Genomic DNA, 15,170 nt, shown 5'->3' with positions numbered 1-15,170 from the left:
CAAGTTCTATCCGGCCGCAAGTACAAGTGGAGATGACGATCGCTGCTCCCAATTAGTTGAGAACCGCTGCACTGCCGCCCTATAAACCAAGGCTGGTATCGTTAAATACTGTTAGGACTTACCTGTGTGATCTGGCACAAAATAGCAGATGGCTTGCAAGTGGAGGGATTATATTCCCCGCTAATACTGGCTGGATGTGTGGCCGGTTTGGACATTCCGAGGGAAAAGACCAATTTACAATAAGTGGCTAAAATTGGTGTCACTGTGGTGGGGGATTGGTATCCCGACGGGGTGTTTATGTCCATGAAATAAATAAAGGGAAGAGGGGATACGTCCCCGCTGGAAATGTTCTTTCAGGATCTGCAAGGACTTCAAAACCAAATTACCAATGTTCGCCACACAACTTGTTCACTGTTGCAAACCGCCATCCTAGCTCAGGGTAAAGGACGGTTGGTTTCCCTGCTGTATAATAGTCTACTGTCGAAGTTGTCATGGGATGGGGAGCAAAAATGGGAAGAGAGCCTGGGGAGGGAAATAGTGGATGAAAGCTGGTGTTACATACTTCAGATTAAAAAAAAAAGTCTCCCTTAACTCTCTTAAGGCTGAAAACTGATACAGTTTACATTTGTGCATCAAACTTACTACACCTCTGCAAAGCTCCACGGCCACTACTCTGTCACGCCGTATGAACGGGCCCTGCAGACGTTTTACACTTGACCTGCACTTGTCTGCAGGAGACTGGGTTCTGGGCAGACGTTCTCACGAGGGTCTACCGGATTATTGGTGAGCAGATTGGGTTAGAACCATTGGTGGTCCTCCTGGGGTGCACAAGAGGTCTCCCCAGCCATGCACGCCGATTGGCTGCGCTGTTACAAGTACTGGCATGCAGGAGGGTTACCATTTCCTGGGGGAGGAGGGCAGCTCCTCGGGTTTCGGCATGGTTGGAAGATGTGGCATATTGCTGTGATCTGGAAGTGGCTTTCGTATGCACCATGCCGCTCCATGCGCCTCCCCCTGATATCTGGGGACCATATGTACAATATTTGCTATCTCTGACTCTTGCTCCAAATGTGGTGGTGACTGATGGCCTCGATGGGTCAGCTATTGTGTGCCGGCGGCTTTGAGATCTAAGGACTGTTGTTTTTGTCTTTCTTTTTATTTATATTTACATAATGACAAAGGTTTCTTCAACAATGTTATCATCCAAGTCGAGTCCGTCTGGCACTACTTTCTTCTACAGTCCTGTGTACATAAATATTACTGATTTACATAATACACGTGTGGGCAACAAAGCCGAACATTTCCATATGTGCTTGGGGCAGCTTTCCATGACTCCCTCTCCCTTTGTGATCTATCATCCATTACTAGGTCACTGATGTGGTCCAGATCTATACGTGCGTACCCCAGTTATTGTCCAATTCTTTGTCGGGCAGACTCACCGGGGTCTCTGCCGTTTCATATAAATTGGTCAAACATCTCACATAGCCTACCATGGCGTGGTGTCTGTTGCGTATTACAGGTCTTCTTTTCATATGTACAAGTTTTAGAGAGTTTTAGAGAGGAGATGTTTCGATAACCCCGGCCGATTTCCATATGAGGATAATAGCCTTTCGGCTGTAAACAACATGATGGGACGCATGGGATGAGTTTACACATCCAATTAGCTTGCTTATTTACAGTCAGTAGCCGATATTTCAGTTGATAGTTGGGTTACATAATGTGGGGGATGCTTTTTTAAGACACCATGAGTAACATAAATGATGGTGCTTAAATGTTAATCATATTAAAACAAAAAATAAGTGGGTGTACGTACAAGTTTGGTAACCTTTTGCAGAGCCAATGTAGGAAGAGTCAAGGTCGTCTGATAATATCTGAATGTGGCCTTGGGTGGAAGTTAACATTTTTCTTTCAAGGGTTGCCCCCACACTATGGTGAAAATCCCTCCTACCAAGTGGGGATACAATGTATATGATCATCAAAAGGAAGGACTTACAACATATTAATGACACAATGTGTACCCTAAAATAGAATCCTACTTACACAACCTCTTAGCAAATATGGGCTGTGCACCGTGTATTCAAATAGAAAAAGGTGTTTCATAAAATATCATCTTTAATTCATCTTCTTGTCAAAGCACAAGTATTAAAACATTCAAAAACACATATACACAACATAGCAGTATACAATAATAAAATTATTCCACCGCAACTTGTCAAATCACTAATACTTGATGGACCACAGCGGCAACTTAATTTTTCCTATTACCCACTGTGTCAACAAAGCCTAACTTATATAAGTTTCTGTCCTAAGTGTTCGTTATAACTGGACATTCTTCAGGGGCAGAAATTTGTCTTGTGCTTAAGGTAGATCTCATTCATTCCTTCATACACAGGATCCCTGTATCTGAACCAATTGTCTGTAGTGATGAATATCTTCTTACAGCAATTCCAAAACTTGCTTTTCGCTTTAGTAGCAGAATGTAGGATTCACTCAAAAGAAAGGCACCCATGGATGTAAATACGCCTTGCCCACCGTGGTAAACCAGAACAGGAAGTCTTCAGATGTATAATAGTCTCCCTCAATGGTCGATGTATAGTTTCTTCCTTTGACTTGCTGGTATATTCCAGTCAGAAAAATGCCAAACGGGACACCTAGTAAACAGGACCTTCCAATCCACATTAGGCTGTACAGGACATATCCTGAGTATGATTAGTTTGTGTGTCTCAACTGGCTTAGGACTGACACTCCAAACGTAGAGAGTGGGTGGAAGTTAGTCATACGGTATAAGTGTGGTAAAGTCAAGTATAGGAGTCTATGTACCGTTGTTTTGCCGAAGTAAATTACTTTGTTGTAATTTCTTCAAACACATTGTTCTATGGGGAAATAATTCTTTATATTTTTTGAGTTATAGAATATGGGGTAGGGGAGGTTGGGAGGTAGTGACGGTTGTGGCGGGGAAAGCTCGTATGGGAACACCCATTTGCAAAAGAGACATTTTAAAAATCAAAGTAATGTTGTCGGCAGGTAGTTTACTTCGGCAAAACAAAGTAGAACCATAGTAGTCATGGGTGGGGAGGGAAGGTTATTTGGTTGATATGTGCAAGCATATCTTAGTTAGCTCTTCTGTTCAGGGTACAATTTCTTGAGTGTATTCTGTTTTTAGGGTTTTTAGGTGTATAAGGTCACGCTGGGCATAGTAGTGTAATGTAAATAGGCTAGACTCGAATGTAAGGACTAGTTAGTATAATTATAAATTTATATTTATTTAATTATTCATAAAGCCGAATAATGAACAATCCATAACATTCCAGAGTAAAAGAAAAACTTTTGGACAAATCATGTAAAATTTGCATAATCACATCATAACATTTAACCATATAATAAATAAAATTGGCATTGTTTCCATCCATTAAAAAATCCCATAAAACAGTAGGCTCATCCATATTACTCGTATTAGTATAGGCATAAAAGTATCTGACCCGTAGATGATATAATAATAATAATAATTAGGCTTTTATATAGCGCTACAAACCCTCAGGTATCCGAGCGCTGCTTATTATTACCCACGGTGTGTGGTGCTCATTTATCGACCTCGGAAGGATGAAAGGCTGAGTTTGGCCCCGCCGGGATTCGAACCTGTGTTAACAGGCTCTGCACGGGTGTCAAAGCGAGCGCTCTACTCGCTGTGCCACTTGACCGGCTATGAGCTTTCACACCTAAACAGAAGATGCTCTGTGGTTTCCACATTATTTTCCACACACAGTCTACATAAACGCAAACTTTGGGGGAATTGACAGCTTAGCACCCGCTATTTAAAAAAATTCGGGCCATATTAAATTTGATTTTAAGATACCGTACTAACATATGGCTGGTCGTAAAGGCATCTATATATTTGGGCCTTTTTACTTGCCTTAACATATATTAAATAAAATTGCCACTGTTCACATTTGACGCCAATTTCGTAATATCAATCTCCATGTCATAATCTTTCAAGAAATCTTTGTCTGTTCTCTTAAATACACTTTGCGATATCACCATAGGACGAAACACCAGACGTGGCTGTCAATATGCATACATTAAGGACATTGCACTTAGACAACCTTTTCTTTCTTTTTCATTCAGTTCTAAGAAAACATGAACTAGCTGAACTGTAATTGTGTTGTTCTCTAACTACATCAGCGGTGCATAGCACATTGATCTTTTATACACTACTTCCATATGAGTACTTCTTAAGTCAAATTCCAGATGGATAAAACTCGGAGATTGCGAATTAGGAACTTTAAACAGTAACTTCAAGACTTTTCCTTCCAAAATCTCCAATGGCTTAAGATATTTACTGGCCCACACTTCCGCAACATAGAGCATACTAGGTAAAGTTTTAGCCCTATATATCAATAATATTGTTTTTGGGGAATAACCTCTCTTAGCACCAATACACTTATTTATCGCTTTGGTTGCTGCAGAGTGTTAACTTGCATAATTTCCAAATGTTTAGTCCATTTGAGCTTATCATCCACAACACCACTAAGATATTTATAATAAGCAACCTGTTCTTACGATTCCTGATTAAGCTTCCATATATATTTTTGCAGTGATTTCCGCAAGGAAGCAAAAACCATCATTTTGGTCTTATCAATGTTTATGCTTAGAACATTATCTCTGGCATATTGCTCTAATATATTCAATTGGATTTGCAGGCCTTTTGGGGAATGGTCTCGTAACACAAGGTCATCGGCATACCCAAGCCACCCCACTTTCACACTCCAATATTTGAGTGGGTATACCATGGGAGATCGTAATACCTCATTTAACTCGGCCAAGTAGAGATTGAAGAGGGTCAGGGCCAATATGCACCCCTGCTTCACACCTCTCTTGGTCGATATTCAGTTTGTTACATGTCCTTGCCGATCTAGACAAATTCTCACCCTGGTGTTAGAGTATTCTGCGTAATCATCGCCACTAGCCAAGCACAACTATTCCAAGATGTTAATTTACACCATAATCGATTTCGCATTACAGTATAGAATGTGGCGCTGAAGTCAATGAATGCACAGTAAATCAGTAATTTACGTTTCAGCCAAGAATGTTCTCCCAATGTCACCAGGGAAATCAAATTATGTACTGTGCTAGTGTGTTCGCAAAACCCTGTTTGATTAGGGGGTAAAATATTATTAATGCCAATCCAATCTCTCAATTCATCTAATAAACCCCTTGCAAACAACTTAGCCGGTATGTCTAACATCTCAAGCCGACAGTAATTTCCCGGATTCTTCCTGCAACATTTTTTGTACATAGGTAAGATGTTACTATCTTTCCATGTTAAAGGTGCAATCTCAACTTTGCCAATAGAATTGAACAATATAAGCAGAGCGAGATCCCACAGCCATGGATTTTGTTTTATAAAGGTGTTGCCGGTTCTGTCTTGGCCTGCCGCCCAATGAAAAATTCAGATTTTTTATGAGCTACGCTGTATCACCTACATTTTTCTTACAAGTCCAACCATCCAGCTGGTTTAAAATATATCCATGTTCTTGTACCTCAGAACCTAGTGTTCTCTCAATATATGTCCGCCACACTTTATCTGGCACACTATTAATTGGCAGGGCCCTTGTTTTGGATGCATTATTATTGACCATATTTGCCTGGTGTCCTTCTGTCTAGCATACAATGCCAGCTCTTACCATTTATCATTAGCTTTTTCCTTAAAATGATATCTTAACCATCTACGATAATCTTTTTTTCAAATTTGTAATGCCCTCCGTTATCAACCTGATAATGAGAGCTTTGAAGAGTGATTTTTATAGCATGGCACACATTTCTTTTAGCCTCTGGGATTTTACTATCATAGCTGCCTCCTCTACTTGACCCTCCATTCCATCGCTCGACACGGCAAAATCCCTTTATTTATATTCTTTATCATACATTCAAACTGTCTTACTTGGGCTTAGATACAGAGTTTTCAACAAAATGTATCAATGTTGTTTCATCCATAGAATTGTCCATATTTAGTTTACCTGGATCCCAACGTATTCGGTTTTGGCCATTTGTGATATCAGTGTCACCACTCAGATCATAATTTGCCTTGCTGAACACCAGATTTAATAGAGCACATAAAAGCAGGTGATCCCTTTCTTCACAATTTAAAATGACCATATCTTTTACTAAGGCTTTTACCAAGGCCATGGCTGCTGTATTAATGAATATATCATCTTTGGTACTTGTGCTTTTCCCACAAGGTCTAGTGTAAGCTTGATGCTCATCACCAGCACATTGACCATTTAATATCATTAGATTATACAAATAAAGGGTTTCAATAAATATGTATTACCAACCATAAAACAACCTAAACTCAAAGGATTTTTGCATTAAAATGTCCAGCTACAAATACGGTGTTACTGTCTACTACATCATGTAACCATTTTTGTACATTACTCTCATGAGACTTAGCATTCAGCGTGTCATAGACATTAACTATCAAGAGGTCCTCTATGCTGGGGCGCTCCATAGAAACCGTACCAACTAGTACAGTATCTGTATTGCAGTTACTTTCTTTAATCATCCACCGGTGAAGAACTGTTGTAACAAGACTGCCCTTTGGCCTACCTTTTAGACCCTTGCCAACCAAAACATGAATTGTTGATCTTCCATCGATCACAATCGATTTGCTTATCCATGTTTCTTGTAGTAATAGCAAACCGAATACATTTACATTTTCTAACAAGCCACCTTATTCAGAGAGATGTGAAGAACCTCTCTTATTCCAGGAACCCAACATAACAACTTCATCAGGGTGTATTTAAAAAATATGTCTGAAAGACCTTGGAAGACATTGCCAATATTCTTCAACTCTCTGAGCCCCACTGATCAACTTGTCTCTAGGCTCATAATTTCGTAGGTGATTAGTTGGATTTACAAATCTGTTATCGGCAAGTTTCAACTCAGACCTTTAGTATATTCTCCCCTCATTTCTTTTGAATTCAGATTGGATCCAGTACACAATTTGTTTGGACCCACTGTTGAACGTATTTGTATTGCAAAATCTAACAATGAACAATAGTATCCTCTCTTATAAATGTCATCCTCAAATTTGAATATGAAGTCAAAAATGGCTTCTGATGCAAACCAGATATTAGAAGTTAATGTATTATCTTCTTCTACCTGATCTACAATGTTTGTCATCTGAGGTAATGACATTGAGCGGCACTATATTCTGAAGGATACACAACATTGCAGCTCTGTTCAGTGGGGGATGTTTCTCCATAATGGAGACCACCTGCAATGGCAGTGCTCTATACATCTTCCCATGTTATTCTTGTTATCCCCCATTATGTGTCCTATCACTTTCTCACACACTTGGCAGGCTATAGTGTTGACCCTAGTTGTTTGTGACATTGCATCTTTCAACTGTAATCGTGCCTGCCCCTCAATTATTTGAAATTGCCCCTGGCTCCACATTTTCCAACATGTATAACCAGCCTGAGCTTTTGTTTCTTTTTCCTACGCAACAACTCTTACTTTCATCTGCTTCTGTATCACTTCTATCGTTACCATTGAAAAAAAGGACCTTATGTCATTGTTGTCTTTGTTTCCCATAGAGGCTTGCCCTACATTGAGTCGGTTAACTGAGCCTTCTATGCCCTCCACTGCACAAGTAGCATTTTTTGGCAAGTCCTATTTTTCTTGCCTTTCGTATGTTTCGGCTGCACTATTGGAGCAGTTTCCTTAATCGGTCCCATATCATAATGCCCCGATTATTTTCGATAAGTCTCTCTGTATTGGATTCTGTGAGGAGCTTTTTTCACTTTCTTACTTTTGCCTTTTTCCCATACATCACAGCTTGACTGATCAGCATCTTTTTACGCTTTCCCAATTTTTTTCTCCCTTTTCTTCTAACATCCTTAGCGAGATCTTTTTCCTCTATATCACCATCTTTACCAGGTAAACAGGTACCTCTAATGATCTCACGAGTTATCCGGTTTTCCTTAATGACTGAACACCAACACTGTCACCCACCACGTTACGCAGCATAAGTATCCTTTCTGATATGTCAACATTTGTGCATTGATATTTATACACACTTGTGACTTTAGGTGTGTACTTAATAATAGTGACTGCTGAGCTAGTTCACCTTCCAATGTCTCACATTTTTGCACCAATATTGTTTTTTAAAACATTTTTTTTTCTGTCTCAGAGGTTTGTGGTGCAATGGAGCTTGGTGTCGATTGACATTCGTTGCTATTGCTCAGTGAGCTGGTGCCGGTGTATTCTTCCTGCTGCCCTGGAACAGGCAGGCAGTCTTCCATGCGTTGCGCAGCCTTGAGATCTGTCGCTTGTGCAATCAATACATTGTGAGGAGAGATATATTTGCATAAATATCTGTCTGCTCCGGAGCTTCGTCAGCCCGCGGCCATCTTACTCGGGCTACCGAGTGCCCCCCCCCCCCCTGCACCAATTTTGTTAAATGTTTTTTCAATACTGAAAACAATGTTGTGGAAGAACCAATCAGGTCACAATCATGCGTAATTTCCAAATGTATCTCGTCAGCATGTACCCCATTAGAGCTTTCTACACTGTTAGATTCAAACAGGAGAGGGGTGGATGAAAAATCACTTTGCGTTGAAGGTACCACATGTATGTCTATAGAGTCAATCACGAAAACCTATGGCTCAGCACCCACAATATTCACAAGCACCTTTGCCTCTGTTTCCCTCTCATTCGCGATACGACTACAGCCCCCCTTGTCTTGATTCAAATAGCAATATAGCTCTCAACTCTCAAATATAGCTCTCAACTCTTCACCCTCTTTTTTTGGTACCATCCCTTCTTGTAATCTACCCATTTCAAAATTCAACTGTTCAAATACCTGCGGTTTTGGGTTGAATTGAGGTAATAACTTGCTCAATTAATTTAGTACTCAAACAATTGAGAGAGGAAGTGAGCTCTGAGGCTAAATCCTTAAAAGTACCTTCAGCCGACACAATTTCCTCCTCTCTTCTGGGGAAAAAATGAGTGGTTTTAGCAACTAGATTCTCCTAAGCTTCTGTAACAGGTGCCCGAATCGTCTTTAACGGGCAAGTTCTAGGATTTCTAAATTGGTATGTACAATTAGGCATCTCCACACGTTCCACAGCCTTCAACAGATCTTCATCAACAATATCGAGAGTTGTTTGTGCTGGCTCAGACACAGACATTTCCATCTCACTGTTTTTCTCCGCCATGTCTGCCGTGCCGCCTCGGGGCGTGACGGATACGCGCTTTGCGCGCTTAGCGTGCAGCGCATGTGCCTCTGTCATGCCACTAAATCGTCACTTCAGCGTGTGCTTGGCTTTTATAAGAGGGGGCAGGCAGCTCAAAGAAAATCCTGCAGTCACTGCACTGCCAACTGGAAGTTGAAGTCCTTAATCAGCTGCAGGCTCCGGTAAGTTTCACCACCAAAACTCTTGATCATCCTGTTGCAGCCGCTTCTGGGTTTGCACCTTTCTGCTTTTCCACCTTTCTGCATTTATTAAGAGAGAAAGCAAATGTCAGGTAACTGCTGTGGCTTGTGCCTTATTAATTCTTGAGAAGGTTGGAAGTGTCTGTGTGCGCTGCTAAAACTCTTCTGAGCGGCACCTATAAGGAAGTTCGGCATGCGCACAGCTTAGAGGGAACATTGGTCCAAACACTTGAGTAGGAAGGGAAGGAAGTCTTTGTATCTCCTGCCATATACATCTTCTGTGTAAGGGGTCAAAAATCTTGGGAGTGCATAAGTGGCAGTCCCTAGATTACTGGAAAGGGCCAGATGGGGATGAACAGGGAATCCTTCCCCTACCAGCTCATGGCTCATCATCCACTGGATCGGGGAGGCCAACAAATCTCGCCTCTGGATGTCCCCAACAAGGCAGAACAGCTAAATGGTATTACAGACATGTAAAGAAAATACCTGCTCTGTGTATTGTAGTTAGCAATAGTTGCTTGTTGGGTTGATGACCCTTGTAGGTGCAATGTGGGCACTAAAGGGAAGAAGATGGGGCAGGGGTTGGATTTAGATGTAGAAGGGGTAGGATAAGTTGTGGGTGAAGTGGCTGATAGTTTTCTTTGTTGGGTCTGAGGAAATCTGCTCAGATTGTGAGTCGAAGGGATCCAGAGTCTTTCAAAGTGTCCCATCACTAAACATAGCAATAACCAGTTCCCTATTACAAAGTGCAGAAGGCCTTGTGAATTAATTTTGCAAAATAACTTAACAAAAGCTGACAACTGTCTGAATTTTGACTATTGCAGAAGTATTCCGTGCTTGCAGCCAGAGACCAAGAGCTGCTCCTTATAAAGCAAGGGAAGCTTCACTGCAGCAAAAAGCCCAAAAGAACTGAGGCAACAGAGAAGGAAGCTTTTGGGCGCTATCTGCAAATCTTCTACCGTGACAAGCCGCGCCTCAAGGTAAGGGAATTCATCAGTGTGTTGGGCTGGAATGCCAGTAAGCTTCTTTGTCCTTTTGGTAAAGTGGAGAACCGTGAACTAGAAGAGTATGCCTTTAACCCGACCAGGTGATATGGCCTAAAACACCGATATAGTAACACTACCCCTTCCAAAATCAAAGTAAGACATTCGAAACACACTGTTTAATAATCAATAAATGAGTAAGCATTGCACTTAAGCATTGCACTATCACCTAAAAAAGACTATGGAATATATGAAACACACTGTGGAGAGAATACATGCTTGAATTTAATTATATGCAATTTAAATAGTCAAAAAAGATTAGAAATACAGTACAAACAATAGAAATACAGTAACGACGGGTAACAACAAATATGACAAACAAATAGTGCAAACAGAGGAATAATTCATGTTTGCATTTTAGTGTTTCTCAATTGTAACATATCCAAAAATGGGTTTTCAGTACTAGGATGAAGCTGTTATAATGTTAAGAGGAATAATTAAACTATACATTTCAAGTAAACTAATCACCATTAAAGAGAAATGGGTCAGTAGGTTACTCATGATTACAAATAAATGGTTAACATGTTTCATGTTTCTGCATGTATACTCTCAAATACCTTCTTCAGGACTGGAATTATATGTGTGGAGGAAAGTGATGTTCAATTCTAACATTTTATCAAACTTTGCTACACACACAGATGAACTAATTAACGTTATCCCAAAGCAGATTGTTTGCCTGGAGTAAAGATGTAAATAGAATTAACTGGGGGGACACACATTAAAGAAAATCAATTTGATTCAAAAATGTAAAAATATTACTCGCTCATGAGACCAATATGTTTGTGGTTTCCAACTAGACACTAACATGTACTGGCATGTCACCCTGTTCTGAGGTGAATGCTGTCTGCAACCAATAACACTACTAAAGACTAAATATAACTGTATATAATAAGCAAAATGTATATGATGAATGTGTTAACTCACCCCAATCTGCGGCAAATTAATTGTGTGCACTTCTTGAATGCTCCGAGAGTTTTATTCTATTCACATCGTAACAGATACTAAAATAGATCAATTGTAAATACTAATGTGAACCAAAAATGATTGTGAGAATTAATAAGTTCAGAAGCAAATGTCGAGACACAAACCTACTGTTTTGCCCTCGGTAAATACACATCGTTTAGGACCTATAAAGAGCACAAGATTTAGTACCCACGTGAAACGTTTATGTTATAAACGTTACCTGATGCGTGAGCAGATTAGTAATGGTGGCCTTCTTTATATACGTAGCACATCATCTACATATGCTATCACTGCGGACCACATGTAGTGTTAACAAAGAAAATATTGCTTTTTCATACAAATTAAATTGGATAATCAGCGGCCATCTTTTAAAAATGGTCTACCGCAGGATACGACTACGACAAAGCTGATAAATCATGTTCCCTGATGTCATATAGAAGAAACCGACCTAACTAAGAATGAGTTTCAACTTTCATAGTGTGATAACTTTCTTGACAATTGTAGTAATCCAATTACTTTTGATTCAGACCTGTGTCCTCTGGGGAGGAGCCATCTGATACTTGAAGTGAAGAGACTGGCAATTGAGTGAAATAGCAAGCTTGCGTGTTGCCACCTTTAGGACCAATTTGGTGCGCTTTAGCTGTTAACATGGACCAGTGACTGACATCACTCAACCCTCCAGTATGTTACTAAATGGTAGAGCTATAATTGTTCCCTAAAATGTAACATCTGATTTGTATAATTCATTGAGTGATCCAGTGGTATGCTGCCAATTATCCACCTATGGAGATCATCATGCGAATGGCCATATTCTTCCAAATTGTGAACAAAAGGTGTATTTGCATTTTTGCATCAGATTCTGGATCGGTGTTCCAGTATTCATGTTTTCACAGCTCTTACTGTCTGTCCAACATATCTTACATTGCACGGGCATTTAATAAAGTGTTTAACCGACTTGTTGCTACAATTAGTCATGTTACGCAGTTCCCAGTCATAAGGCCCATATTTGAAGTGTGCAGTTTGGCATGTGAAAGGAAATGCCACACAAGATCTGTAAGGAAATGACCGTTAAGTTGATCTAACGTTGTATGATTTAGCTCATATGGTCTCCTATGGTAATGCAAGTGATTCAGCATGTCAAGTATGCAACAAATTTCAGCATTTAAAGTAAAATATTCCCCTTTAACAATTTCTTTGTAGTATTTAGAAATGCACATTGTTCTAGCTTCCCTTCTTTTTTTTCTTTTCTTACTTTCCACTAACTACAACCACTAACTACAACCCAAACTTGACTATATACTTTTGTCAAAATGTTTTCTAAACAAAGCTCACACTGGAAAGCTCAATAGACCCTTCAAAATGAGGTTCCCTGTGCCTACAACACCCAGAACTCTGCCTGCGGGTCAGTAAACCACTAGCAGCGCTGTGATTGGCTCCTAGGGGTTCATATGACACACTGCCTACATTATTCAGTCTCCCCAGGGTGTCCTGCTTGGGCGTCTTCAGCGAAGGGCCAACAGCAGCAAAGGACACCTCCCTGTTTGGCCCTGTGATGGCTGGAATGGCCTAGGGTCAGAATCCCAGCTCAAGTCTGGACTCTTCTGAACTCACCCTTTACCTGAGTCCTGCTTCCATGCATAGGGATATTTCCACCCGTTAACTCTCCATTCACAGCGACCAAGGAGCATTGCTGTTTTTGGCCTGTTAACTGTCTTTTGGCTACCTATAGCCCCATTCTTGCCCAACTCAGAACTTACACATGCTTCTTTACAGCCAACCATCCCATCCCCTTCCCTTTCCACCTAATCTCTCTCTATTGGGCTGCACCCTGTCTTCATTGTCTTCACTTGCCTATTTATTTTACCTTACATCATACATCTTGACTTCACTCCATTCCTCCCCCTTCACACTCTTCTCCTTAGCTTCTCTAATAACCTTCAGCCTAAACTTGCTCTAGCTTCTGCATTACTCTCTGGCCACCCCATCTTCCTCCTTCCCCAATGGCCCAGCATTCCTCAAGTAAGACACTTCTGACTGGCAAGTTCTCTAACTTTATCTATCCCCCTCGCTGACCGCACAACACCTGCTCCTCTTCCTGAGCTCCTATCACTCTTTCACTCGGCCTCTGGAATACACAGTCCCTCTGGAACAAGTATTCCTATATCACTGACCACTTTGACTCTAATCACCCTCAACTTTCCCTTCTTGCCATCACAGAAACCTGGTTCTCCCCTCATGACTCTGCTACACTAGCACTTCTCCACAGTGACCGTGATACCTTTTTCCACTCTCCCCGACCTGTTGGGAAGAGTGACGGTGTGTGGTTCCTTATCAGTAAGGCCCTAAACACTGTCTCTCTACCCCTGCCTGACATCACCTGGTCTTCATTTGAATATGCCACTATTAAAACTCTTCCCTCATACTCCTCTCTCTGTCGACCGACTGGTTCTCTCCACTCTTTCCTCCCTTATCTGAACCTTCTTCTTGAGTCACTTCCTACTGACATCCCCATTGTCATGCTGGGGACTTCAACCTCCCCAAGCACTCTGTGGTCACCTGCCTTGAACTTTACCCCCTCCTATCTGACCAGCCTACCAACTCTAGTAGGAACTCTCTTGATCTTGTCTTTCTCTCTATCTGGCACTCCTCGTCTAACTGCTCTATTGGCCTCTCTACCTCTGATCATTCCATTGTTTACTTGGACATCTCGGTTCCTCCACCTTCTACTCCTCATCTCCCCTCTTCAATGACTAACAGGAAATTCAGACATAACTCCCCCTACCTCTTCTATTCTCACCTACTTCTCCCCTATCTCTCCTATTAAATTAGCAACCATCCTTCATAGTGCCAACCCATCTTGCACTCCTATCAACCTTTTTACTAAGCAAATGGTCAAAGACTTCCTCTCAATCACTTGCCCTCAGCTCTCTGAGCTCTTTAACCTCTCTCTCACAGCTGGACTCTTGCCTGCCTCATTCAAATGTATAACTATCCTACCCTCATTGAAGAAACCCTCTGCTGACCCAAACCTCCCAGCAAACTCTTCCCCAGTTTCTCTCCTTCCCCATTATTCAAAAGTAGTTGAGTGCGTGGTCTTCGACCAGTTCACTAAGTCATTTTAGGATAACAGTGTTGGTGATCCACTTCAATCTGGTTTCTGTAGTGAACACTCCACCGAGACAGAACTCATGCATATCTCCAACTTTCTCTTTGATGCTCCTCACACCAAACTCTCTTCTATACTCATCCCTTTGGACCTTGCTGCCTCTTTTGACACAGACAACCACTTCTCTCTCCCCACTTTCCAAGAAATGGAGTTTTGCAAATCTGCTCTTGCATGCCTCACCTCCTAACTGGTAGATCGAACCTTTAAAATATCTTGGAGTTGGCAAACCTCTGATCCCACTCCTCTCGGCCTTCCTCAAGGGTCAGTCCTTGGACTTCTGCTCTTCACCCTCAATACTTGTGCCCTTGGATGACTTATCTCATCCTTTGGCTTTCAACATAATTTGCTGCTGACATTCAAATATTGCTCCCCTTTCCCTCCTTGACCCCAGCCATCTCGGAACAGATTACGATCTCTTGCTGCACTGGATGGCTCTCTGTTTCCTCCTGCTGAACTCATAAAAACTGAAGTCCTCTTTCTTCCTGCTTCCAATGACATCCCTCCCCTCCCCTCTCCTATCTCCTTTCCGCCTGACCTTCTTGCTCTGTCGCCCAAGGCTTGC

General features: G+C 41.3%; 1 protein-coding gene across 1 annotated transcript in view; it reads left to right on the top strand.

Moving 5' to 3' along the window:
* The window catches only part of WDR97 (WD repeat domain 97), an 847,808-nt gene that overhangs the window by 414,143 nt on the left and 418,495 nt on the right, over nucleotides 1-15,170 (top strand). The window contains exon 13 of the mRNA XM_069621894.1: nucleotides 10,261-10,416. Within this exon, the coding sequence (XP_069477995.1) occupies nucleotides 10,261-10,416 (156 nt within the window). The remainder of the gene's footprint in view (nucleotides 1-10,260; nucleotides 10,417-15,170) is intronic.

The sequence above is a fragment of the Ambystoma mexicanum genome, chromosome 5q (genome assembly GCF_040938575.1).
Source record: "Ambystoma mexicanum isolate Mex_15411 chromosome 5q, UKY_AmexF1_1, whole genome shotgun sequence".
NCBI lineage: Eukaryota > Metazoa > Chordata > Amphibia > Caudata > Ambystomatidae > Ambystoma > Ambystoma mexicanum.
Note: the sequence above shows the minus strand (reverse complement) of the source record. Positions and strands in the feature narration are given on the sequence as shown.